Genomic DNA, 27,967 nt, shown 5'->3' on the forward strand with positions numbered 1-27,967 from the left:
CGAGCCACAGATAACGGTTGCGGGGCCGGCCTCATCGGCCAGAGACGCTTAGACCCGCTTTTGTTATTTCTGCTGCGACCGCCACCGTCTCGGGCTTCCTGCGCAAGCAGCAGCCCTTCCGCCCCGAGCCCTGCAGCGCGAGAGCTTGCTGCGTGGGGCACAGCTTGCTACAAACGTCCCTTGCTCAACCTGGGACAGAAACGCTGTCCCCTGGCTCCACCGGGCACTGCCAGCCCTTGTTGAACCGCGGCTGAGCAGCCCTGGCCGGGCAGCACCAGAACAGGAGCCGCTGCTGGGGCAGAGTGCGGGGGCGGCAGCGCGGGCACCGCGGCAGAGGAAACGCCGTCGGCTTCCTCTGCCTGTCGAAGCTGCTTTCTGCACAGCACACAGGAGCTGAGCGTGCATGGGAGCTGAGCGTGCATGGGAGCTGAGCGTGCACAGGAGCCATGCCTGGGAGCTGAGCGTGCATGGGAGCTGAGCGTGCACAGCAGCCGTGCCCAGGAGCTGCAGCCCCCAGCTGCACTGCCAGCAGGGGCTGGGGTGCAACTGCACTGCAAACCAGCGCAGGGAGACGCTGCAGGAATTACGGACAGGATTTCTTGTTGTTTCTTTCCCTCCTGTACCAGTGCCTCCCTCTGCTGCTGTGGTGCTGTCAGAAAGCTGGTGTCAAGCACAGAGGTTCAGTTCACCATCTCTTCACACTGGGTGTTGCACAAGTTACCAGAACGGTTTCACCAGAGTCGCTCAGCCCATCTCATGACATGGCCTGTTTGACCCTGAGCGGTGCTGGCAGAGCCCGGCCAGCCCCACGGCTCGGCCGCAGCACCCGCAGCAAAGGCGGCTGCACCGGGGCCGGGGGAGGAGTGTCCATCGGCACAGTGCCCTCGCCGCGGCTGCTGCCAGAGCTGCCCGTTGGTGACACGGAGCCTCTGCAGACCTGGGTGTGCAAGGGCACCACCAAAGCGCAAGGTGGGGTGGGAAGGCAAACGCCGGCAGTGCTGGTGCTGGGGCACGGCCCGTCCTGCACAGGGGGGAAGGAGAGGTCATGCCGGCAGCAGGGCTCCCTGGTGTCGCTGTGGGCACACTCGCACCGTGGGCCGTGGCAATGGGAAGGGGTCTCACCTGGAGCCGCGCGGACCCTCCCACCTCGCCCCGGCAGCAGCCCCAGGCCAAGCGGTGCCCAGCTCTGAGTGCTGGCTGGATCGTCCCCAGGGGCAGAGCATCGCACCCAGCATCTGCCGCTGGGAAACCACAGAAACAGGTACAGCACTCAGCACAACAGAAATACTGTACTATGCTTACATTTAGTTTGCAGGCAGAAGGACTTAACTACTAATTCTTACAGGATGAAGCACCAAAAGCTGTTTTTTAGGGAGCAGGATACTCCAAGTTTGATACTTTGGCACCCTATACAACATCAAGCTTCACCTTTATGCGTGGCAATTAGGACCTGATTTACAAACCAGGCTTTTTCCATGTTAAAAGCCCAAACTGCTCATGAAATATGCCTTCAAGAGAACAACCTGGGAAAAGCTTTTAAACGACTTACAGAGAGGTGCTTTGCGAGCAGCTGTGGCTCAGCGGCGTGGCCAGGGGCGATGTCCTGGGTGCTCATCATCCCCCTCCTGGGCAGGCTGTAAACATCCGCCCGCCCGTGAGGACAAGCTCTCCTGCTCTGGAAAAGTGATACAGCCAAGTGGGCAACCCCCGTGTGGACACCGTTACACCGTGTTAGGGGTGTTTAAGCAGAGGCAGGCGACTGAACCAGATCAGATGCTGCTGTCATCATGTGCGAGTCCTCAATCCACAGCAGCGGGGATGGGGAACACAGTTAATCTTTGTCAATTGTTCTTTTATATATAGCACGTTGAAATGCACTACCCGTGTAGCATTAGAGTATATTCTGTGTTATTATGTGTCTTGCAATTAACGCAGTAGACAGAGCAGGAAAAATGTATTTACCTTCTCCAGCAAAAAGTGCTTCTCTCCTTTGGGTAACCAGCAACCTGTCCCAAACGGCCTTCAAATGTAAAGCGAGATCCAGGACACCGCAAAGATCTTGAGTCTTCATTTCAGTTCCTGATAAATAAAATATATGCAATTTGCAGGGTGTAAGTGATGAGCTGACTTGCTTTTACTCAGATTTTGGAGCAGCCTTCTAAGAATATCTATTCCTGGCGTAGAACTTGGTGCATTTGTGCAAGGGAGCTCCACTTTTCCCACCCAGAAGCCTCTTTGCAGGCAAAACACAGGCACCTGGTCATTTGCCAGGGCTTCCAGAGGTTTGGCAGCCGGGCAGGAGTAAAACCTGCGGTGGCGGTGGAAGGTGCCCCGAACTTCCAGCCGCAGGGTTCGGCACAGCCCGTTCCCGTGTGCCGGCCCACACGCAGGAGCCCAACGGGCCCCCGACCTCGTCAGGAGGGGGAAGCCCCGGGGACGGGTCCTGTTCTCATCTACATCACGGCTAAAGTGACACAGAGACGTTTCTCATTTGTCACGCAATTCTTGCACCACTGGGCATAGCCTGTCAGCAAACATCAGCCCTTCTTAACTCTTCGGGTATTCACTTTAATGTGATATTCACACACGAGCTGGTAAATGTTTAGAAGAGGGCGGCAGTGCTGTCCCTGCGGTGCCAGATACGCAGAAGTCTTCACACTCTGATGAATGGGAGAAACTCTTCATTAATTACTGATTAAAGACGAACTTGTTGGCACATTTTCGCTCAGACTGTCGTTCGCTTTGCTGTGTTTCTTTTGCGTGGAGCTGAAGTGCCGTCAACACCAGGCTGCTGGGAGATGAATGGTGGCGGGTCAGATGACAACGCTCCGTCTAGCTTTTCCCTTTTCTGTTATTATTGCTTCTACAAAGTTGTCCAAAGCCTGAGATCTTCCACAGGCCTTACTCCTTTGGAAGGGCTTTCTCCTCTCCTGAGCCGGATTTGGCTCCCGCGGGAGCTGGGCGGCAGGGCAGCCGGGGTCCCGGCCGGTGTCACCGTCTGCCCCACGCTGAACAGCATCTCGGCCGCTCCTGGGCGCGTTCCGTGTGCTCCCCGCTGAACCCACAGCCCCGCGGGGACCGGTCGCTGCGGAGACGCGGCATCGCCAACACGGGAACGCGATGCCGGAGAGCAAACCGCGACGCCGGAGTGCAAACCGCGATGCCGGAGAGCAAACCGCGAGGCACCGGCAGAAGAGCTCAGCAAAACACTTTCTTCCCCTGCAAATGCGATCAGCAGCGAAGCCTGGGGAGGAGGGATCTCCAGAGCAGACCGGCGGGGCTGTAAGGACCCCTTTGTAACCCGAACAACACTGATAGCTACTAAAGGCCGTTCTGCTGCTTTTGTTTTTCCACTAAACGTAACCAGGCATAACATAAGAGTTGGAAAGCAGGTGCATTGGAGAGCGGCTGACAGGCCCTCCAAGCAGCTCCTTCTGATCTGTTCCTGCTCAAACCACTTTGCAGCTTGGGCGGCTGCCCGCAGCATTTCCAACAGGAGCCAGCGTGCTCCATGCGTCCTGCCAAACCCCGCCAGAGAAATGCTTCATTTTGCCTTCAAACTCATGAATCTGGAACCACAAAACCTCTCATTTCATATCAGGAGCAATATACAGTGCTCCGTTAATGCTGAGTTACGGGCTGGTAACGATACCAGTTCATACCCTACCCAAGTGCCCAGTGCATATATGAGGAGCACACAACAGTATTTGTTTCAACAGCAGGAAATGTCCTGTACCTTATTTAACAAAAAATAAAATAGGCTTTGGGAACCAGAACCTGTAAGAAATCCGCTCTGTGGCAGCGTTGGGAAGCCGTGCTGGAGGAGGTTGCCCTGCGCCCCCGCAGCGCTCGGCACCATTGCCCTGAGCCCCGCACATCCCAGGTCAATTCGGGGACAGCCCCGCACATCCCAGGTCAATTCGGGGACAGCCCCGCGCATCCCGGCTCAATTCGGGGACAGCCCCGCGCATCCCGGGTCAATTAGGGGACAGCCCCGTGCATCCCGGGTCAATTCGGGGACAGCCCCGCACATCCCAGGTCAATTCGGGGACAGCCCCGCGCATCCCGGCTCAATTCGGGGACAGCCCCGCACATCCTGGGTCAATTAGGGGACAGCCCCGTGCATCCCGGCTCAATTCGGGGGTGACCCCGCACATCCCGGCTCAATTCGGGGGTGACCCCGCACATCCCGGGTCAATTCGGGGACAGCCCCGCACATCCCGGGTCAATTCGGAGGTCACCCTGCACATCCCGGGTCAATTCGGGGACGGCCCCGTTGCTCTGGCTGCCCCACCTGGGCACAGCCACTCCTCTGGCCCCTGCCAGAGAGCTTTCACCTTTTTTTTTTCCCAGGAAAAACACTATTTATGCCAAAATATTATAACAATGCATCAGCTTCAGTTTCTCATTTGTCTGAAGTATTGAATGACCCCAGCTTGCTTGTTTGAAATGAAGACCAAGCTCAGCAGAGACCTCACAGGAATTTGGAAGGTCCACACCTGTCCGAACGCGGTTCAGCGGGGCAGCGCCAGCTGGAGCCAGCGCACCCCTGCACCCGCGGGACGGCTCTGCCGACCTCTACCAGCGTTTGTGAAACAAGAAGATGCCGCTGTACGCTGCACGATTAAATGACATTTTGAACTGCGGCTCAAGTAGAGGCCTCAAACAGCTTACCAGCCACGCTTAGAAACGAAGAAATTCTTCATGGAAGGACACTGTAGCCAACTCCTTATTAGTTGCTCTTACCATTTAACTAGAAGTGCGTGCGCTGCTGTGCTGACAGAGGCAGTGAACTCTGATCTGTTTGAGAGCTCTGGCATTTTGGCTTTTTATCAAAGTATTTCCTTTGCTTCACAAGAGAGTTTTCTGTATCTGCGATCCAAAGCTGTTTCATTTTCAAAGTATTTTGTTGCAAAACGGTCAAGTTGCACAAGTGGAGTTACACAGCAGCTCTTCCTTCACACAAAACGCAGCGGTTTCAGGGACAGAGAGGTTTCTAAAGGATCGCAGCAAGCAATCGGAAGGACAACCGTATTTCTTTTTCTGGCATTAGTTACAGCGACATCGGCTGATTAACGTGGGCTGGTCAGAGCGCTCCTGGCTGGATCTGCCACGGCACTGCTGGGATCTGGGGACACTGCCAGCTCACTTCACCGGCGCGGGGACCGGATGGCTCCCGCATTACACCCGGCCTGGCCCCCGTGGTCCCGGTGCTCGCGCGGTCCTGCGTGACGGGGACAGCGAGCACAGAGCCTCCTGCCAGCGGGGGACACCGAAGTGACACCGCAAAGTCAGATTTCCTTTGGGTGTGAACATGAGGAGTTATTGAAGGTTACCCTGTATGGACACCTAAATGACTGCATTAGAATGAGCACAGCACACATGGCTTTCTGTGCTCCGCGTATTTGGAGCCAAATAAAGAGAATGCCATTATTTTAGCATGGGAGCTCAGAGGTGATAGCGGTGCCCCAGCCCCAGCCCCGTACCTCGTGAGGGTGACTTAGACATTTCTGTACGCTGTGGTTTACTCTCGCACCTCCTGTGCCAGCCCTGGCCAGGCTAAGGGCTGTTTCAGTCCCGCTTTCAGCTGCCAGCACCGCACGCCAAGAAGGGATGCTGCTCCGGGCCTTTTAAGGCTGCAGCACGCTGCTGTGCGAAGCCGAGCCCTGCCTGCAGCCCACAGCCCTGCCTGCAGCCCACAGCCCTGCCTGCAACCCTGCCTGCAGCCCACAGCCCTGCCTGCAACCCTGCCTGCAGCCCACAGCCCTGCCTGCACCTCACAGCCCTGCCTGCAACCCTGCCTGCAGCCCACAGCCCTGCCTGCAGCCCACAGCCCTGCCTGCACCCTACAGCCCTGCCTGCAGCCCTGCCTGCAGCCCACAGCCCTGCCTGCACCCCACAGCCCTGCCTGCAACCCTGCCTGCACCCCCACACCCCTGCCTGCAACCCTGCCTGCACCCTACAGCCCTGCCTGCAACCCTGCCTGCAACCCTGCCTGCACCCCACAGCCCTGCCTGCAGCCCCACAGCCCTGCCTGCAGCCCTGCCTGCAACCCTGCCTGCACCCCACAGCCCTTCCTGCAACCCTGCCTGCACCCCACAGCCCTGCCTGCAGCCCACAGCCCTGCCCGCACTCATTTCTTGCTTCCTCTCACCTGGGATCTGAATCCAACATAACAGCAAAGACCAAAAGCACCAAGAGAGACCCCAGCCCCACTGGACTCCCTGTGGAGCCCTCCCTGTGGAGCTGCTGACTCCAGATGTTGGCAATGGAAGGTGCAGCAAAAACTGTCCGATTCAGCAGCTGCTTTTGAAGATCACTTTAACTGAGAAGTCTTGCTTGGAAAACGCCACACGTGGGGTCAGCTGAATCGCAGTAATGTTGGGGACCCCGCTGCTGAGGGTGGGGGCACAGAGAGCCGGGGGGCTGGGGGGAGAGCTGGGCTCCAGCCCTTGTCCCCCAGGCACCGCAGCCCTGCTCCCTCTGGTGACACTGCTGTCACCCTGTGCTCGCTGGGCACAGAGCTCCTTGTACCTAATCCACGAGCCATTAATTGCTTCTTCCTACCACAGTGGCCATGGTGGGTTTGGAGTGGATTTTCCCATCTGTTTCCAAGGTTAGAAATGACACAGAGGTAGAAACTCTGACTTAGAGAAGGAAAACAAACAAACAGGAAATCCTGACAGACTCCTCACAGCCACCTCACATTTTGAAGTATCAGAAGCAGCGGTGTTTCTTCCAGTTGTGAATTCCCATTTGAAAAGCGCTGCTAAGCTGCCGTGCCAGCCGTTGCCAGATGGGCAGTCGGTGTCTGCACCCAGCCAGCTCTGTTTGCACAGGGAATTATGCCCTGCTCGCTTTACATTCCCGTTCAAAGGCCCCATGGAACTGGAGACACCTTTAAGCCTTCTTCATGCAAATTTCAGTAAAGCCACCCAAAACATCCTTGGGACTAACACGCCTGTCATACTCAGCAGAGAACGTGGCCACTGCATGGCAATTAAACATCATACATACGCTTTTTAAATTCAGGTCCTTGCAGAAATGTCCTATACCAGGCCAGTGTTTGTTTTTGCTGGCTGCTGCTCACCTGCAGAAATCAGCACCATTGTGCTCCCTGGGAGGAGGATTTCCTGTAGTGAACCTGCCGCGAAAAACAATCAGGCATCCCAATAACTCTGTTTGGTTAGAAGAACGGTAAACTCGTAAAGTGCCCTGAGCTATTCCATAGAGAATGGTCAGATGGCAGCAGCCCCAGGTTCAGCGTTTAAAGAAATGTCAATTTGAAACCCTCCGTTAGCTGATCAGAGGAAATCAGGTGCAGGGGTTGGTTGGTTTTTAGCTTAAAGGAAAAGAGAGAAACACCGCTTGTTTTTTTTAAGCCAGCTCACATCAGCTGCCGCTACAAGGGTGGAAATGCACATTAAACAATCCACACACTTTGAGCCGGAGCTGCAGCCTGGATCCTGGGCCGGACTCTTCCTACTTCCACCTGCACCAGGTGCTCCTGAGGGCTTTGCCTTGGAAACCAGCACTGTGGAACAGTATTTGTGCACGTTACCTCCGCTTTGCTGCAGCTGCAACACGCGTGCTCCGAGGAGAGCGGGACCTTGCCAGTTACCCATCAGCACCAACCGCTGCGGCCGCACCAGGGACCGGCTGCTGGAGAGGCAGGAGCAGGGCACGTGCCACATCCAAGTTCTCTTATTTCCAATTTCACACTAAATTTAATACCAGCATGCTTATTAGAGCAGTATTTTCTGCTGCAAGACATACAATGCATAATTTTGAACCAAAAAATCCTAAGCTTCTCTAAAAAGCCCCTAATAGCTCCCCGCACTGTGGAGTGATGCTCTGACCGTCCTGTAATGCTCCGAAACAAAGCTCTGAGCCCCCAGCTGCATTCCAGCACACGACATGCGTATTTTCCTCGTCCCACGCCGTTCCCTTGCCATCTGCTCAGGGAGCTTCTCTGTCACTGTCCTGATTTCTACGTCACAAGGTGGTTTTAAGGAAAGGTGAAAAGAGTGTACGGCAACCATCAGAGCCTACTGACAGCCTCGGAAACGCTTGACTTGCGCAGTCCCCACTGCTCACACCAGCAGGAATGGCGCTCACACTCCTGTGGTCACAAGTGCATGTTCGGTCAGGGGGTTCCAGCCCGAGAACACAGTAAGATTCCCCTTATCCTGCACACACTGTGTAGCGCACGGGCTCTCAGGACGACTCTGGCCCTGGGAGATGTGCTGTGGCCAGCAGAGCCAGCGCTTTGAAACAAACAGATGGCACACCACGAAAAAGAAAAGAACATCAGTAGCCAAGGATGTTCTTAATCAACGTCAGATAATAAATCATGGAAGAGCCAATACACTAATAGATCAATGCTTAATTTACTGACTTCGGCGTGTAAGCTCCATTTTAAGCATTTGCAGCCAAAATGCATTTGAGGTCAGCTTTCCAGCAGAGACTCCCACCCTGTGCACAAACCCTGTGCCCGTGCCCGCTGCACCTGGGCACCCTTTTGCCAAGGACTCCTCTGACAGCGGCCGCTGTGACACCCGGACAGACAGACAGACAGACAGACAGACAGCCTGCCAGAGGAGCGACGTTAGCTTTCCTGTGCCGTTTGCCTCTTGGAAGGAATAACGCTCGAATGTCTTAGTTTATATTAAATGCTACAGTAAAATGCTATAGAAAGAAATGTCAAATTGCAGCATCTTATTTTGTACGAGGGAAAAAGCCCCAACTCTTCCATGAGTACTCAACTCTAACATTCCTTTCTTCCTAAATTGAGAGTGGGGAAATCCATACTGAACCCAAACTTGCAATTTTAAGTCACCCTTACCCCTATTCTAAAGGGTGATTATTTTCAAAGAAAAATGGTACTTCGGGTCCCCTTTCAGCGTGACTCAATACTGCGTCTTTTGCACCCCAAAAGCTGCCCTGTGCAGCCGCTTCAGCTCCTCTGCGCCCCAGAAGCAGCCAAGGAATGGGCACATAATTGATCTCTCTGCTGAACCTCAGTAGGTGTTTACTGGCAGCCCCTAGAACTGCAGCCCGGTTCCCAAGAACTGTGTCACAGCCTCAGCAGGACCAGGTCCCCTCACGTTGGTGCAAGAACACGGAATATATTGCACGCTTCTATTGCCGGACACACCAAACCGTCACCTCGCTTCTCTCCAGTAACTCCTGTTTCACCCGCAGCCCAGCACCGCACAGAACGCCCTGGAGCTCCGTCCCTCCGGCAGATCGCCCCGCAAGCCTGTCCCACGAAATGCCACGCTCAGCAGCATTTCCCGCTGCACTTCATCATTTAGTAGGAAAAAGACATTTGGGAAGTGTGACCTCCTCCTTACCTCTGCAGCTGGCTTTGTCTCCATGTGCCCTTGTGCACGTCAGGTGCTGCCCCCCACAGCTGGTGGGCGGCGTGGGGCCAGGGTCCCCATGCCACCCGTTTAATCCCCCAGCCACCGCCCAGGCAGGTGGGAGCCCCCGGTGCCAAGGCAGTGGGATCCGTCCCCTTGTCACTCCCGCTGGTGGATGTCCCCGGTCCCCCTCATCCCCTGGGCAAGAGCTGCTTGGCGAGCAGGGCTGTGTGGGTACCACCCTCGTCATCCCATTCCAGAGCTGTGGGTGGGATGTGCCGGCGGCTGCTCCACAGCACCCACCAGAACCATGCAGGTCTCTAGGAAGGAAAAGGATCCGTCAGACCAACCTCGCGGTAGCTGAGGGTGCAGAATTTCTTTCCAAAGCCAGCTGCAAGCTGATGAATTGCTTTTGTTTATCCAGCGACTTAATTATTTCAACTGGGAGGTTACTCACGAGAGTTTCCATCCTGCGGTTCTTAGGTGGCTACGTCGGGAAGTGAAGTAAGAAATGGAATGGACAACGTGGATCAAAAGGAGCGGTTAAATGTTTGGCTTCATTTCTGTGGATCTGGATCAAGATAAGACATGGAAAACTAAAGATAATTAAGAGAAGTCCAACAGCCACCTTATCTGTGACATCAAACACCTGAGATGTCCTGTCCTCGGGGTGTTTATGTGTTCGAGCAGAGCCCTGTCCTGCTGATCACTATAAAGCTGCTTTAAACAAATACGTAGGAATATAGGCATTTCAGTATGTTTCACCGCACCCTTCCAATGCTGTCCAGAGACACCGGGGCACTGCCGAGGTGGTAACATTTGAACAAACAAAAGGCTGTGTTGGGCTGCCTTACAGACTCCTACAGAATTAAGGTCCTCCTGGGTTTCAGGCAGATTATTTAGCTTAAATAATTTTAGAAAGCGGAAACTGAACCGCGAACAAGCAAAAGTCAGTGGAATTAGTGTCTCTGTCACTATCACTGGTCAGTATTTAGACAGCTGGAGCTGCCCAGTGGTACCAGTCCACTGCTGGGAGCCACCGGTGGGACCGTCCCCGCAGGAGGTGCCGTGTGCCACGGAGGAGCTGGAGCCGAAGCCGGCAGAGCTCACTGCAGCGGCTTCCACGGCACAGCACCAACCCACAGCCCCTGCGCGACCCTCCTCCTCTGGAAAGGTGTTCTCACAGATCATTACTGAAATACTGCAGGGCAGAAGCTGCTGTGGAGGGGGCAATGCTGGGGACTGCAGCGGCTCTGGTGCTGCTGCAGATCCGGCCCTGGTGCAGGTCCTGTCCCGGTGCAGGTCCCGTCCCGGCGCAGGCTGCCGGGAGCGGCGCTGCTGGGCACTGACGGGGCCAGAGGCAATGGGCACAAAAGGAAAAGCTGGAAATTCCTGTGGGATGTAAGAAAAAAAAAACATAGTAGGACATTTGCCATCTTCCGAGCTGCAGAGCAGCTGAGGTTTGCTTGGCTTTTGAACGAAAAAAAAAGACACCAATGCATTTTTCAGCCTGTGGGTCTGGGAGAGTTTGGAGCCGAGCTCTGATTTCCCTCCAAAGGCGGCTCCTGCTCCTGCAGCTCCGGCTGCTACAACCAGGCGGCTCCCGGAAAGCAGCTCGCCCTCTGACAGACACCTCGGGCACCTCCGGACAGGGACTGAGGCATCCCGGCACCCCCGCGGCGCTGGACCCCGGCAGCGCTGCGCCGCAGCCCCTGCGCCGGGACCGCCGCGGTGCGGGCGCCGGGACGTGCGCCTCGCCGTGCCCCCCGCCGTGCCCCTCGCCGTGCCCCCCGCCGTGCCCCCCGCCGTGCCCCTCGCCGTGCCCCCCGCCGTGCCCCCCGCCGTGCCCCTCGCCGTGCCCCCAGCCGTGCCCCCCGCCGTGCCCCCCGCCGTGCCCCTCGCCGTGCCCGGCAGCGCTCAGCGCAGGAACAGTTATTTTTAGCTCACTTGCCGCCACTGGAACATACTTGGCCTGTTCTCAGGCTGACTCACAGCTGAATTCCTGTTCTTCTGGAGGCCGAGGTTGCTGTCCCCACCCAAAGCCAGGGAACACAAACCAAAATGAAACTAAAGATCCCCAGCTGGACCCCAACTGCAGCCCAGGCCACGTTCCCAGCTGGTGCTGGTGCTTAATATTTAGAATTCATTGTTTTCTTCCCTTCTGAACAGATTGGTTCTAAAACTTAATGACATAAGTAATATGGATTTTTATTTTGGGTGTATATCTTGATATCAGTTTTCTATCTAATTCTTCTCACAGAGTGAAATCCGACTTGCCCTTGGGTTGCTGTGGGTGTTCTGGTCTGGCCTCGCAGCTGCTGCTGTGAGCAGGAGGGTCGGTGGGATGTCTCCTGTGGTCCCTTCCACCCTGACTTATCCTGTGATCCTACATATTTTCATATTACTAAATAGAAAATATTTCCTGGGATTAAATAGCGAGGTGGCCTTAGAAAAAACGGTCAATAACATCTAAGTTCCTCTTCCTGCATCTTATGAGGCCCAGAAGTCCAAGCACTAGAGTACAGCACCTGCAGTGAAGACATTGAAAAGAAAGAAACATTGAAAATGAAAATACAAGACATATATCATGTGCCATGATATGATCAGTGCACATACTAGAGAAATAATAGCAGCACTACTATAAAAAAATAGTTGCAATAGTAGATGAGAGTTCTATTAAGCAGTGCTGAGCTCTCCGATGCACAGGCACCAGTTTCCAACCTTGCACCTTTTTAATGATGGGTATTTGGTACGTATTACCAGAAAGAGCACGTATTTGGAGATGATGACCACTTACCGGGCACCCGGCTGACAGGGAACAGCCGCGTGGGTAACTGTGGCACCCGTGTGTACACAGGGAGGTTCCCGTGGTGACTCCGCGCACTTAAGGAGCAGATGCCCCTGCTTACCCCAATGGACACAGCAAAACAAATAAATTAACACTTTCATCCGTAAGAACTGTCACTACATGTTGTTTGTGAAGAAAAATCACCTCCTGGCCATCGATCGCCCGGACATGGGATGGCACGTGCTGTGCACACGTGTCTCTGGTGGGAGACGGCAGTGACATCTGGCGTGGCCGTGGCTCCAGCCCCGTCACGGGGCTTGGACTGGCCTGTCCCAGCCTGGGCAGCATGGGGAGCTGGACCCTGGAAGGGGCTGGCAGGCGGAGGTTGATTTCTCTTCTCCCTTCTCCTTCCTTCCTGCCCTCAGCCCGGGGCCAAGCGAGCACCCAGCAGCCCTTTCCATCCCCTCCCCTCCCCGTTTGCAGCGATAGCATCTAAAACAAAACATTCAACAAAAAAGGAGGCTTAAAAAAAACCCAAAAACCACACAAACAAGGATGCACAGTTTATTATAAGGCACGTATCAGCAAAACATCGAACTTATTGCAGCTGAACACCAGAGCAGAGCAGAACTGAAGCCCTCCCCTCACCCTGCCTGCAAGGATGCTAGGTAGAGAACCAGCTCCTCCTTAGCTCCTGTTTCATTATCAGAACTCTTAATGAAGTTCTAACCGTGAGATCCAAATCCTACTTCAAGCTACACATTCTGCTCACGCTTACAGATAAGCAAATCCATCCTCTGCAAAGTGACTGTGGAAACACCAGTACAAGAGTGTGCAGCTGTCGCGGGGACGTACGAAGGCAAATCTCAGTGAAGAGCTAAACCAATAGCTTTTCTTATATTTACTTCTGCAAGCCAATTCCAGCTTTGCTATCAAGGTGTGAGAGACCTCGCGTGCTCGCACCCACACCCCTTCCCTGGCTCAGGGCTTCCATGAAACGCCTGTAGAGCGGCCAAGCATCGCAGCTTTCTGCACCACTCGGACCCAGGCACACAGAGCCGGCCCCAGCAATGCCGGCAGCCCCAGCAATGCCGACAGCCCCAGCAATGCCGACAGCCCCAGCCCCAGCAATGCCGACAGCCCCAGCAATGCCGACAGCCCCAGCAATGCCGGCAGCCCCAGCAATGCCGGCAGCCCCAGCAATGCCGGCAGCCCCAGCAATGCCGACAGCCCCAGCCCCAGCAATGCCGGCAGCCCCAGCAATGCCGGCAGCCCCAGCAATGCCGGCAGCCCCAGCAATGCCGGCAGCCCCAGCAATGCCGACAGCCCCAGCAATGCCGGCAGCCCCAGCAATGCCGGCAGCCCCAGCAATGCCGGCAGCCCCAGCAATGCCGGCAGCCCCAGCAATGCCGGCAGCCCCAGTGTCCTGGTTTTGTTAAAAACAAGTTTCTCTTTTAGTGAATTTGCCTGTCAGCTAAAGCCTTCATATTAGCTGCATTTTCCTGGAGAACCCAACACATGTTTTGGTTAAACCTAGCAAGGGAATGCAAACTTATTGATAAGCACGGATGGACATCTCGCGAGGGGGGCAATGAGAAACTGATGACCGAGAGACTGACAAATGGTGTATAACATCCCATTCACGTGAATACTTCATATAAAAGTGGGAGATCACGAGGATCTCGGCCCTTTGCCCTTTTTCTTCCTTCCCTTCTGCTCATGGCCAACATCAGGAGAGGACCTTGCTGGTCGTCTCTGCGAACTGAGGCCAGTGAGAGACTGAATCCAGCTCCGGTTGGCTACAGAGTCTAATCCAGGACTTTGGGTGCTGGCTCTGCAGTTGCTGAGACTTACAAGATTGGTTTTGTATACTTTGTATTATTTTCTCTATTCTTGTTAGTAGCGTTAGTAAAACATCTTTAACTTTTCCAACTCTCTCCCCTCTGTCCTTCTTCCCCTCCCGATCGCCTGTCCTGAGTGGGAAGGGGGGAGAGGGAGGGGCAAAAGGGGGAAGTTGGGGGGAGAGGAGGTTGACAACACATCTGCCAGGGTTTGATTGTCACCCCGCAATCTTAACCCTCGACACCCAGCAATGCCGACAGCCCCAGCCCCAGCAATGCCGACAGCCCCAGCCCCAGCAATGCCAACAGCCCCGCCGGCCGCACGCCCTCCTGTGCCCCAGTTGAGGCGCCAGCCCTCGCCAAAGCAGCTGGGAACGTCACTTGTCCCAGTTACTCATTGCGAAAACCAAACCTCCTGGGAGACGCAGGTTGCAAACGCTCCTGCAAAGACAACTCAGCCTCCAGCCCCGCACTGTGCTGACCACACGAATTAGCGCCCCTAGCACATTGATCCCAGCCCAGGATCAAGTTCGGGCTCACAAAGGAGAGCAGCACATTTTCCCTTTAAGAACTACCACGACGATCTTGTATTTAGAAGGTGAACATGCCGCAGCATATCCTGCCACGAGAGCAGCGTTTCCTGCTGCACGGCGTGAGCAGCGCACTGCTGGGTGCTGGAGCCAGATTAGCAGGAGGCTTCCTGTGCAAGAAGGAAAGCGCATTTAGAGGAACACAATCGGCTCACACACATGCTATAGCATAAGTAAGGTTATTTAAGGAATGGCACTGCACATGGGTGAACCTCTCCCTGAGGGAGCTTCCTCCCCCCATCTACCACCACCAGAGGTCTCCTCGCTCCTTCACTCGCTGGTGGCTGCCACCCTGCTCCAGAGCTGCCTTACTTTTGCCATCAGCATCTCTCTGAAGTGGTCGCCCATTAAGAAATAAAACACAGGGTTAATGGCGCTGTTCAGGAAGGCGATGGGCCTCGTGACGATGTAGATGGCGCTGATGACGTCCTGCGTGCACACGGACACGTTCAAGGCCGGCACTCGGGAAGCGAGCCGCACGTTGCGCATGACGTGGTAGGGCGTGAAGAGCAAGGAGAAGATCACCACGGTGAGCACGACTAAAGTCAGAGGCTTTTCGAGCGTCAGGAGGGAACTGAGCTGCTCGCTCCTGTTTTTAAGAAAAAGAACCATCTTCACGTAGAAGCAGCACATGATCACAAGAGGGATGAGGAACCCGAAGACAGTCAGAAACACGCTATAGATGAGGCTTTTTGTGGGGTCTCCAGAGCTTGCGTAATCAAGGCACTTGTAGTTATTGGCAGGCGTTTTAGGCTCCAGGAAGAACACCAAGGGCAGCAGCTCCAGAATCACCCCAACCCATATGGCAGCAGACGCGATAAGGGCCGATTTCCTCTTCTGCAGGACATGTTCTCTGAAAGGGTATTTGATGAGCATGTATCGGTCGATGCTGATGGCGGTGAGGAAAAGGATGCTGCTGTACAGGTTCGCATGCAGCAGGAACCTGTTGCTGTAACACCAGGTGCTCTCTTTCTCCCATTGTTCTCTGGAGTAGCTGTTCACGAGTACCGGAAGAGTACACAGAAATAATAAATCTGATAATGATAAATTGAACAGGTAGATGTTGCCGCTTTTCCAGTTTTTCAGGCAGAAAATGTAGCCAAACACAACAATGGTGTTTCCAGTGAAGCCTAAAATGAACTCAAGGCTGTACATGGTGGAAAGATAATACTTCTCTAGGGCTCTGATCATGAGCGAACAGCCGCCTGTCTCATTCACAGCCTGGAAAGTAAACAACACGAACACCGAAAATTAGTAAAAGATCACTGCATGGCTGTTTCTATATTGTTGCTGTTATAGGTGAATATAGCATCCTGTTTCCTTACAGCTTCTATGGTAAGTGGAGACCTGAACTCGCAGAACGTCCCTTGTGCACACAAGATTTCTACTTTCAGCTCTTGACCAGAGCTACTGAGCAGGATGAAAACTCGCACCAGCAGAAGCCCGCGCGAGGAGCTGGAGGGGAGAACGGCACCCGCAGGCACCTGCCCCGCGTGCCCGCTGGGCCTGGCCGAGCCCAGGGCAGCGCCGGCTGGGACAGGAAACCGCCTGTCACCGCTTGGTCACGGCCCTCGCTGGAGGCACCACCGCCCCGTCACCCACGCCATCCCCTGCTCCCCCTCTCACCGCGAACGCAGAAGTCCCTGTCTGGACTGATAAAGGATGAACTCACGAGCAGCAATACGGTCACGCTCTGACAGCATTACTCGGAATTCATCGTGAGGCCGGGAGATAAGGCGTTTATTAACTTAACCGAAGCTCATCACGCGCTTTGCGTGGTTTTTCTGGTGAGCCGGTGCCAGAGCTGCAGGGGAAGCACCGGAAGGATGAACCACGTACCCTGTGCATCGCACGGGCGAGCCGGGGGGCTCCGGGCTGCTCCTGCACACACATTCCTGCTCCCGCAATGTCAGCTTCCTACAAAAAGCCCTTTCAAGAAAGGAAGGTTCAGCTACGACTGACTAGTCCTCTTTGATATGAAAGTGACTGCAGCGAAGGGGACACACAGTCAAGTTCGAGATCAAACACCTTTGAAGCCAAACGCACAAACTCTCAGTCACTCTTCAGTTGCTGTGAAGTGGGAGCTCTGTGTGATTTACCCACAGAGGGGGGATAATCCGGGGCTGTTTGCAGCCGAGAGAGCTGTCGGCACCACTGCCACCCTCCTGCTCTGCTCCTGCCTTTGCTTTTGGCTCCAAAGACCTGCTTTCAGCTTGGAAATAAGTAGCACAACCACTATTCTGTACGGAGCAAAGCTTTCTAGCAAGCTGCACCGAGTGTGAGCTTGCCCGAGGACAAATTCTTGCTTGCTTTCTAAAGGCTGGTTAACAAAAAATTGCTTTCGTGTTACAGGGGAAGAAACAGGGAAGGATGTCAAGTGTCCCCTCCTGTCCCTCTTCAGGCACACACACACACACCCGCGGGGAACCCAAGGGAAAGCAGCGCTCAGCAAGAGCCTTTGGGTAGAACATCAGCAGAACAATCAGAAAGCAGGGGAAAAGAAAACGTTAGAAAAATGGGACATGGATTAAAGCCGAAATCAAGCTAAGCCTAAGCTCTGAAAGAGGAGCAACAAGACTGCCACAAAATCTACAGAAAAGAGTCTTTGCAAATCATGTAATTATTGTCAGTATTTTCAGAGTTGTTCTGGTGATTCGAATTTGGCAAAAGGTCTCTGCTCTCAAAGAACTGCGTTTTGTTTTAAAGGTAGATCACGAGGCAGAATAAAGCACCGCGTATACAAAACTCTCCAGTTACACGCAGCAGATATCTGCACCGGTACCGCGTCCTGCAGGGAACAAATGACACAGCGGGGAACGGTCACCTGGCCAGAATAACGCCCCATGCAGCGCCAACCCCGGCTGTCCAGGAGAAACTCAACACTCCAGAGAGACTTTAATTCTAGGAAACATTGCACTAACATTAACACTTCAAATACAAATAATAATTGAAAAATTACTGTACTGGCAGCTACATTGATTTAGGCAGCTGTTGGAAAAAGACGGAGTAATCAATGTTAAAGCAAGCAGCAAGGGTAAAACAGCGTTCAGCAATGGTCTCGCTAGAGGAAGAGCAGAGCGTCCTCGAGCAGTGGGGTCTGACAGCAGCTCTCGGGGGACAGGGACGGGGACACCTTACCATGGCCAGGGCCGCACACTGCTGCTCCACCGCACCGCTGGACCTCGCCGTGGGGACAGCGTGGGGACCCCGGCGAGCAGCACCACGTCCCCGCGTCGCCTCGTTTGCATATGATTCAATCATTAACGAGCTGCTTGGCTGAGCAGGACTCGGGGGCAGTTTTCACGGCAGGAAGGTGCTGCGGAACATGTGCTCAGCCGGGGGAGAAGCAAACAACCACTTCCCCTTTGCAGGAACCCTTTGGAGCCCGCCCGGCAGGATGGACAGACAGACAGGCTGCAGCTCTGCGGGACCCACAGCCACCTCTGATGAGGGATTTTCCCCAAAATGCTCCCATCTGGAGTCGTGTCCATCCCAGCGAGCCCCGGGACGGTCCCTGCTCCCCAGCCCGGGCAGCGCCCTGCGAGGCGCTCACAGAGGCCAGAGCTCTTCAGAGCAGCGAGGACAACCCCTGTGAGAGCGTCACAAGGATGAAGGCGCTTTTGGAACGGATGGATCCCCCGTGCACGTCCCAAAAGAGCCCGGGGTGACTGTCGGGCGCTCGGCCACACAGGGCTGCGGCACAGCCGCGTCCCGGGGAACCGCAGAGCCACAGCGGACCTCACCGGTACTTTTGTTCTTAAAAATTCATACATAAAACCGCTACACAACTTTAGGGATAATTAGAACACATGATACATAACTTATTTAATGAGTAGAGCATAAAACATACAGAAGTGCCACTGTAAGGCTGGGACCTTCACAGCTGTCTGTTATCTGATCAATATCCAGTGCTGTTTTGTTACACAGGGATTAAAGAAAGCGATTACCAAGTAAAACAGAAACCAAACCACACAGATACAAACAAAGCCAAACAAACCAACCACCAAACAACCCACAACAACAAAACAGCGTTTGCACTGCGTTGCAGCATCCCATTTGGTTTCCAAGCACTTCCCTCCGACCGTGCTCGAGAGACAACAGCCCAAGCCAGCGGCGTTCGTTGTTTGTTGCACAAGTCGCCTTTTGCTGCACGAGTGCGGGTCCCCGTGCCCCCGCTCCCCCACGGCAGCGGAGGGGCCGTGCTGGTGTGTTCTGTGGGACAGGGAGCGCACCCGGGGCACCGGGAGCGAGTGCCACCGAGCACCGAGCGTGTGACAGCGACAGCGCTGCCCGTTTGCACAAGACAGCGAGAGGACATTGCGACAGGGAGAAACACGGAGTGACACCGGACGCGGGGGGCCACGGGCTGTGCCAGCGGGGGCTCGGGGGGCCAGGGCAGCCCTGGTGGGGTTCCCAGCTCAGAGGACAGCACTGGAGGGTTAGTTAGAGTCAGCCTGATTTTCCTGCCAGAGAAGGGGAGAAACGCCGCGATCCAGGCACCGCAGAGCAGCACAATGAAGACGGCAATCACGTAAAGCTCCCGCAGCTCCCGCGCCCCTCACCTGGGGAGCGCAAGCCAGGCCGGAGCAACATCCTCAGCTCACAGGTTCTCATCTAACCACTGGATGTAGCTGTTGGTGAGCCGGTGCCCTACAGCTAACTCGCTAAAACCCGAGACAAACATCATGGAGCCGTGGAAGGCGTCCCGGGCATGGTAGTGCGTGACGGGCACGCCGGCGGCCCGCAGGCGCCCCACGTACATGAGCCCGTCGTCCCGCAGCACGTCGTGCTGGCAGGTGAGCACGTAGGTGTGGGGCAGGCGGCGCAGCCGTGCGTCGGGGACCAGCAGCGGGGCCGCCCGCGCGTCCAGGAACCCCGGGAAGCGCCGCGCCAGCTCCGGGCTGCCCGCGCGGGGCCCCGCGTACGCGTGGCCGTGCCGCATCTCCTCGGGCAGCAGGCTGCTCCAGTTCACCAGCTGGAACAAGTGGGCGGACTCGGGCGGGACGTGCCTGTTGGAGGCCATCGCCTCCCGCAGCGCCGGGTCCGACGTGAAGTACTCGCTCCAGAACCTGACCATCAGCGACTTGGGCAGGATGGGCTTCTCGGCGTTGTCTCGGTAAGACGGCAAATCCAGGTCGATGGTTTGAAGAGCTGGGTAAATCAGTGCCTGAGCTTTGAGTTCAGTTTCGACTTCAGGGTCCTCTAACAGCTGCAATAGAAAATACAAATAATGACAAGAAGTCACTTAAAATGTGTTGGTTCTCTCGCACTGACAGAAGATCTTAAACGTAAGGAATCAACGCACACATTTTTACAACATAAGCAAAATAAGATCATCAGTAAGCCAGGACAGATTAATTTAAAGGAATTCTAAAATTCATATGCAGGTCACCTAAAACAGTACATTGCATCAAAAATTCTCAAACATCAAATATAAGCTAATGTTATTTCTCATATTGAAGAATACAAATGTTTGGGAAATATTCTTTCTGAAGCATCAGCGCTTTGCAAAGTAGTGAAAATGCTTTTCTGTAACTACAGAAAACGTCCGTCCTTATAGCTTCAAAATTGCAGGTTTCTGAGGCTCCTTTAGTATTTCCCACAGTTTAAAGCTTACCAATCTGTTTGGTTCTTCTAACCTTGAGGTGTTAGGACTCAAACAACTACATTTCTGTGCATTTCAGACATGTGAAAAACAAAACACCATGAGCTGAACACCAGTGTCTCCTGTATGCCGTCCTTTCTCCCTCTTCACTACTGAATTTCCACCTTCTCCCTCATCTTCTGCCCTCAGCGTCCACACCAAGTTCACACCTGTCCAAGTGACATCCACTGCCACCCCAACAGCTCCTCGAGAGAGCAACATCGCACTGACTTCATTTAATAAACCTGAGAAGTGCAAAAGGCACCGAAACTGTGCGTGACCAAATGACAACCTTAACCAGTCAAAATGTGCTTAAGGATAGAGTGATAAACGCCCTAATTACAGGGCAGAGCGCCTCTTTTTGGGGTGCAAAGGTTTGGAGGACATCGCAGCAAAGCTGCTCTGATGCCACCAAATGGCTCACGTGAACGATTTCCCTGGGAACCCTGTGGACACCCCTCCCGCACCAGCAGCACGGGGAGAAGTCCTTGCTTTGGGCAGGGGTTTTTGTTCGTCTGTTGTGACTGCTCAAGAAATGACAACATTTATTTTGAGCTCACAAACCAGCTCTTTTCTTGTTCTCTGTTTCCTTACCTGTTGTGCCACGGCCGCGGCCAGGTTGCCACCCGCGCTGTCTCCCGCAACGCAGACCCGCGCGGGGTCCACCCCGTACTGGGACAGGACGCGGCTCTGGAGGAAGAACTTGGTCACCGAATACACGTCTTCAAACTGCACAGGAAAACGGTATCTGGGTGCCAACCTGTAGCTGTTAGAGCAAGCAGAAGCACGTTACTTCTTGCTGTCAATAAAGAGAAAGGTTTGCTAACGTCTGCCCTGGTTGGTGAATGTTCATGACTTTCTGTGCCCAGTGAACTGGGAATTATCTGTCTATCCTGGAGGAGCAAATATTTTATTATAATACCCACCCAACTTCACAAAGCAATTTCTGAAATAACCACCAACCACAATTCACCGCTGCAACCTCGACAGCTGTTGTTTACTAACACTGAGAGCCAGCAGGAAAGCATACAGTAAAAAGTGATGTTTCAAAATCAGATTAATTGAAATAGATTAATTTATTCCAAACCCTCGTCCTGTCTAGAAGGAGAATCTCTTACTTGACTGACACCACGACAGCATTTAACCTGGTGGAAGTCCACCTTGACAGACGGTCATAGGGTTTCATGCCTGAAACGAGATGAGTCGCTCAGAACACGCTCAGGTGCCTCTGAGAACAGAGATGTGTGCAGCAGCACATTCCTCTTTGCAGAAGCTTCCAGGTGACTTCCCAAGAGCCTCCCCCAGCTTGAATTGGTGAAATACCAGTTCCCGGACCCTCCCCACCACAGCTCCCAGGAACACGAGGCAGCGCCGACCCGGATCGGTGAGACCTCACCTGCCTGGCCCAGGCACCATCCTCCCCCGTGGAAGAAAACCACCGCTCTCCGCAGCCCCTCCGGCACCCTCCTGGGCAGGAACAGACGGACGGACACGTTGCTGAACTCTGTGTCCGTCACAGTGACGTTCTCATCGGACGTGGGCTCGACGTATTCGGCAACTGTCATCAGCATCATGGCATCCATGAAGTGCACCAGCCCCAGCCAGTCGGCGACCTCCACCTACAGCCCGCGACACGGAGAGCGGCCTTTAAACACAGCCCGACCCACCGACAGAGGCCACACGGCCAGCTAACGGAGCTGTTACACGGAAACCCGGAGAACTTAAACAGAGCTGGACTCTGGTAAAGTAGCAAAAAGATACTTCTGCCTTTTTAATGTCTCAAAGTAAAGAAAATGTTTCCTTTTGATAATGTAAGCGTGCTCATCTCTAGATGATGCTCTTCAGCTACTAGGATGGAACTGATGATCAAAAACTATTGTGCAGCTGGGAGTCAAATTGCTATGTTCTTGTCTTTATGTCTCTGGTGTCCTTGGCATCCTGAAAGTACTGGTTGTATTTGCTTCTGTAGCTCCGACCCTGCTTTCTGTAGCTTTTTTTTTAAGTCAGCTATTCAATCTTCTACATACACCGTATTTTTCCAGCAGTTAGAAGAGAATACAGCAGAGGCCTTACTGACAACACAGGGCAGCGGTTGCCACCGTGTGTCAGAGGCAGCTCTGTCCGGCTCGGCCCCAGCGGTGCCGGGAGCTCTGCCCAACGCTGTGGTTTGCAATGGAGACCGAGACAAACGGGCAGCAACTGGCAACACGGCGCAGAAGAAGACACAGGTCCTTGTCATATCCGATGAAGACAAATACACACACAAGCCAAAACTGCGTATTTTTATCCCCAGTGATTATGCAGTTTACATAAATGTTTCGCAGCTGTTGTGTTTTCCCTGAGGATTAGCATCTTGAAAAAATAAACATATAGGTCAAAGTGAGTCCTGCTGTAATTCCACTGAGCTTGTGCAACTCCCCCGTGCTGGGAGGAATTCCCTCAGCTTCAGGACTGAGGCTTTCAATGCTCTCGGAGCCGGTTTGTCCACAGGCGGACACTGCAGTGGAAAACCACTGCTCTGCTGCCTGCGGTTTCAAGGGCATCATCACATAAAACCAAAAGAAAACCAAGCTCTCATCTGAAAAGTCTCATTGTCCCCCAGCCGAGACCATTGCGTGTTACAGGATAAGACGCACACGGCCGCTTGTGAGCGGGGACGTAAGGACTCAAATCCTCGGGGCAGGGACGGGGGAAGCTTTGGGAGGATTTCACAGAACTGCAGCCAGGAAGAAATGTTGTATTGCATTTTATACTTTCTTCCTGCATTTTATCATGGACTGTGCATGTGGTACTTCCCGAAAATACATGCGGCATTTTCTGCTTAAGCACTGCCGAAACTGGCCAGTTTCTTTCTGTAGCTGAGGCTGTTCTCCAGCTAGACAGCATACAGACTGGGGATGCCAGAACATAAACAGTGAACGGAGACATTCCCGCCTCCCCTCTGCAAGGTGCTGGGTACGCAGGGCTCCAGCACGGCCCAGCCGCACCGGGAGCACCGCACCCCGGCTAACCGGGGCCAGAGCCGACCTCCGCGGGCCTCCAGAGCCCCTGCGAACAGCCTGGGACCAGCACAGGCTTTGTTCAAACCACCTACCCATCCAGGCCAGGAAACCCCAAACGAGAGGAAATCTGGCACAACGCGGCTCAGAAGCTGGAGAGCTCCCCACGAGCTACCGAAGCGAAGATGATGGAGGAGGATGGAGATTTGCCATTTCATGGCTTGCTTTCATGTTGCTCTGGGAGCTTGAAAAGAAGACCCTCCCGGCCAGGAGTGTCTGATGGGGACTGCATTATTGCCTCCTTTTCAAACCAACCTCAGGGAGTGAGAAAGACTAAAATAAGGTCCCCTCTGCAAATTCAGACCTACTGTTAAGCAATTAGAAGTCGTTGCCCAACAACCGGATGGCTGTCCAGAACGTATTGAGGACACTTTAGAACCAGGTCAAGTGTCATTTGCAGCCGTGCGGGTCCCAGGAGGCTGTCTGCACCAGAGCCCCCGCGGATCCCCGTTCTGCAGGACTCACCCTGCACTTGGGCCGAGTCAGCCAGAGCCACCACCCCACGCAGAATGAGAACGCAGCATCCTCCCGCTCGGAAATGAAACGCCCCTGCTTGCTGGGGGCTGAGCAGACTGAGGTGCTGGTGGGGCCACGGGTGGTGTGGACACAGCTCTCCCGGCAGGCTGCCCCGAAGGAGGCTGAGCAGACACGGGGTGCTGGTGGGGCCATGGATGGTGTGGACACAGCTCTCCTGGCAGGCTGCCCCGACTGAGGTGCTGGTGGGGCCACGGGTGGTGTGGACACAGCCCTCCCGGCAGGCTGCCCCGAAGGAGGCTGACGGGAGCAGCGAGGCAACAGGTCAGCAGTGCAGCTACCCTTGCTTTCTCACCACTTTCTCAGCTCCCACCATTCAGACCTCAAGCCACAAGATCAAAATAAACAAGGAAGCAGCAAAAGGTCCGTGAGGAAGCGCACACGCTCCCCAAAACATCGCCCCCTCCTGATTGCCGCACAGACCGCACGGGAGCTCTGCACCACAGGCAGGCCGGCTGACCCACAGCAGCTCCTAGATACCATCCAGAAAGGGGATGCTGAGGAGACATCCCAAGACAGCACGCACCCTTGCCTCCGCCAGAAAAACCAGGGAAGAGGTGGCTCTTGCAGACTCCTGAAAATCATACCCGTCACATTTTAACTGAAACGATAGAAAGGGCAAAATCCCAAGTTCATGCACTTGGGAGCAAACAGCCTGGGTGCTGGTGCAGCAGACAAAGCCTTTCAGCAGCATCCCTCGACCAAAGCCAGAAACCTCTCTCCTGGCTTAGACCCTCCTTTCCATATATTTCATGCTGGGAAAAGAAAAGGCAGTCCCAAAATGTTTGTAGCACCCAGAAAGACGCCCGCAGCACCCAGCCCCCTCCTCCCCAGACCTTCCTCTCCGACCTTGTTTCCGGGTTGTGGTTACGCTGCTGCAGCCACCATTGCAGAATTAGTACAGGCTGGATTTAAACGAGCTCCCAGTTTAACGTGCATAAGAGGTGGGAACTACAGCACCGTCACTTACGCATGGTGTGCAGCCTCGCAGATTCTTTACATATGCTTGAAATGGCTGTATAACATGACTGAAATGGAGCAGAAGCTGGGAACGCAGTATATACAAAAATAGCACGGAAAGACATAAGGAGCGTGTTGTCAGTAAATATTGCCACAGAACTGCAGACAGGCTATCGTAGCCCTGCCTCTCCAGACTGCGACATACGGCTCTGCGCTGCTTCACAACATTACAGCGGTACTAAGAAACCAAGTTATACATGTACATAGCTTAATTTCTACATGTCCTAGCGTTATCGCCCCTCTAATTAGTTTTCCGTAGTTTTTCGGCTCATTCTGTCAGTAGATTGCTATGAAACCACAAAAATCAACAATATTTAAAAAGTGCTCCAGATTTCCCTTCTCTGAGAGCCAATACAACACGTCTAAGGAAGAGACTGAGACCCGTGTTCGGACAAGCAGGAAGAACTGAAGGGGCGGAGCTTCAGCTGCAAAGGATCGCAAAGCAAAACCACCTTGTTTGCACTTATCTACCCGCATTCACACTGCACAGCCCATTTCCAGTTATTCTGCATGTGTTTTTTCCAAGGTTGCACAATTAAATATTTTCCAAGTATTTTTACAGCCGTAGTCACATAGTTACGTAGTTACAAGTTCAATGCTTAGTTTCAGGCGCTGGCTCCTCGCTGAGTCTGTCACCATATACACAAAGCAGGTACGCGTGGCGTTGCCCGCGCTCGGCAGCCCCCGCGGCCCCACTCACCAGGCGCAGGCCGGCTCTGAAGGCGGCCGAGAGCAGCATCACCCTCCAGGGCTGGTCGAAGTCGGGGGGCAGGGGGGTGTAGGCGCTGTAGGCCAGCAGGGCCGCGGCCAGGCACAGGCACAGCAGCCGCGTCCCCATCGCGCCGCTCCGCGCCCGGCGCTCGCCGATCTGAGCGGCCGCACGCCAGCACGCACGGGGCAAAGTTAATCCCTGTTGTGTTTGGGCCCCGGCCAGGAGATAATTTCTCATCGGATCAGCTGGGGCAGAGGTTACTCTGCCGTGGAGCTCCCGAGAAAACGTGCTGCTTCAGCAGGAGCTGAGCGAGCTGACACCTCAACCGCAGAGCATACGCCCAGGCTCCCGCGCCCCCAGCGCCCGGGAGCAGCAGGAGGGCTCGGGAGGAAGGAGGCGGCTGAGAAATACAGAACAGAACGTGAGCCGTGAACGAGGGCTGCCACAAGGTGCCACTCAAATGCAAGAAGACGATATTGAGCATGCAGGAGCTGTTAGATGCTCCTTCATAACGCAGCGGTTCAAACACAGCCCAGCTCAGAGACACCCAAGGGGATCAGGAACCAGCGGCGTGAACACCCACTGTCATCCTCAGGCGCCTCCTGCTTCGTCAAAAGTGAACCCTTTGTCTTTTACCGACCTGCCAAATCTGTTGTGCAATAACGGGTTTACAGAAAGGTTAATAATCCTTTACAGGGCTTCTGGTTAATATTTGAAAGATCGGGTTTAATTCCACTGTTCTCAGGATTAAGAGGTTTCTGTGCATCTCCCAGAAACTGCTTCTGCACAGGGTGGACTCAGAAATGGGTGATAACAACAATTCCACTAAGGAAACACCACAAGCACACACACGCATGGAGAGGGAGGGGTGAAAAGAACCCCAGCACCACGAGCCCTGCTCCAGAGAGAAACTGAAAAGGTGAAAAGCTCTATTAAAGTTTTAGTTCTTTCTTTTGCTCAAGTCTTATGAAGTGCAAAGCAGCACCACACTGGTCCTCTGACACTGAGCAGCCCCTGGGGACGGAGCACCCTTTGGGGACAGAGCACCCTCTGGGGACCAGAGAGCACTCGGCATCACAGAAGACCGAATGCTGAACTGTGTCACCAGCCCCAGCGCAGAGAAACAGGTGGGTTTAGTCAATCTGTCAAAAATTCTCTTCACTTAAGTTCTGGGCATCTCCAAACTATTCAGGTGTTTTAAAAATCCAGCTGTGCTACCCCTCCTCGGCCTGGGACGGGACGCCCTGTTCTCCCTCATCAGCCCTTCTGCAGCGCAACAGCAGCGCAACAGCAGCGCGCATTTGCAAAGCTGTCCAGCAAAAAAAAGTATTGTCTAGCCTAAATGGGAAATAATTGACTATAACCTGGTTGAGATTCAGCCCTAAGTCCAAAAATATAAGACCTAAACAAACAATGGATCAAAGACTGTAGTGCTGGGCACCGGCTGTGCTGGGGGCGCTCCTGGTGCGCACGGCACCCCAGGCTGCCGGGGTGGCCCCGCTGTTAAAGATCCATGTTAATTTGATCCTGTGATGAGCCCAGTGTTTTTATACATTTGAGAAGGGTCACGTCTTCCCCGGGGTAGGAGCAACAGTTACCAAAATAGCAGCCGAGGGCTGGAAATGGCACCCGGGCTCCATGTCTGAGCAGGTCCCTCACATCCCCGTCACCCACCTGGGTGGCAAGGGGGGGTCAGGGGACACCGCCACCCCGCACCCGCTGGGAACAGACATGCTAGGTTAGGGACAGACACGTCCGGTTGGGGACAGACACGTCGGGTTGGGAACAGCCAGCTGCCAGCGTCCAACACACCCGGGCAGGGCTCTGGGGCCAAAAGGATGGAAACATGGGTGTTGAAAAGTGACACAGGGGAAAAAATAGCTCCAGGGCTGGGGACAGGTGGTGGCTGGGCAGAAACGTGTCCCCAGGCCCAGCGGGAGGAGGACAGCTGTCCCGGCACTGCCGCCAGCCCGTGCTCAGGGCCTTGGTACCGGGACCGAGGAGCCGCAGAAACGCTCCTGTGAGCTGTGCTGGGCACCAAAGGGACGCTGGCACCCCAGAGCAGTGTTGTAGGAAAGAGACAGAAAAGCCAGCGGGAGGCAGCACCTCCCTGCCAGAGCTCCCACCAACAGGGGCCAGGGCGCTCCGACCCAGCCAGAAACGCAATGTGTGCAAGTGCTCCTGTCCCAGCGGGACAAGGGGCAGCCGTGACCGGCACCCGCACGCTCCCTCGACACGGGAAGGGAACAAAGCAGCACTGCAGCCGGTAACACCCACGGCGGCCGCTGGTGAAACAAGCACAGCCTTGCAGAAAGCAGCAAAACCTCCTCTTTCGCCCTTGAACAGCTGTGGTGGGCATGCACTGAGCTGTGGGGCGCTCAGCAGCACCCTGCAGAACATGAAAGCAGCACGGA

General features: G+C 54.5%; 2 protein-coding genes across 2 annotated transcripts; both read right to left on the reverse strand.

The window, feature by feature from the left end:
• Positions 1-14,747: 14,747 nt before the first annotated feature.
• On the reverse strand, positions 14,748-18,016 carry SUCNR1 (succinate receptor 1). The gene is made up of 2 exons (XM_065844948.2): positions 17,723-18,016; positions 14,748-15,805 (listed from the first exon to the last, which is right to left on the reverse strand). The coding sequence occupies exons 1-2, from the start codon at positions 17,843-17,845 to the stop codon at positions 14,855-14,857; spliced, it is 1,074 nt and encodes a 357-aa protein (XP_065701020.1). The 5' UTR covers positions 17,846-18,016; the 3' UTR covers positions 14,748-14,854.
• Positions 18,017-18,373: 357 nt separating this feature from the next.
• LOC136105392 (arylacetamide deacetylase-like) lies at positions 18,374-25,919 on the reverse strand. Its single transcript, XM_065845139.2, has 5 exons — positions 25,542-25,919; positions 21,625-21,847; positions 21,347-21,416; positions 20,823-20,994; positions 18,374-19,793 (listed from the first exon to the last, which is right to left on the reverse strand). Exons 1-5 carry the CDS (start codon positions 25,788-25,790, stop codon positions 19,185-19,187), a joined length of 1,323 nt encoding a protein of 440 aa, XP_065701211.1. The 5' UTR covers positions 25,791-25,919; the 3' UTR covers positions 18,374-19,184.
• Between the last annotated feature and the right edge of the window lie 2,048 nt (positions 25,920-27,967).

The sequence above is a fragment of the Patagioenas fasciata genome, chromosome 9 (assembly GCF_037038585.1).
Source record: "Patagioenas fasciata isolate bPatFas1 chromosome 9, bPatFas1.hap1, whole genome shotgun sequence".
Taxonomy (NCBI): domain Eukaryota; kingdom Metazoa; phylum Chordata; class Aves; order Columbiformes; family Columbidae; genus Patagioenas; species Patagioenas fasciata.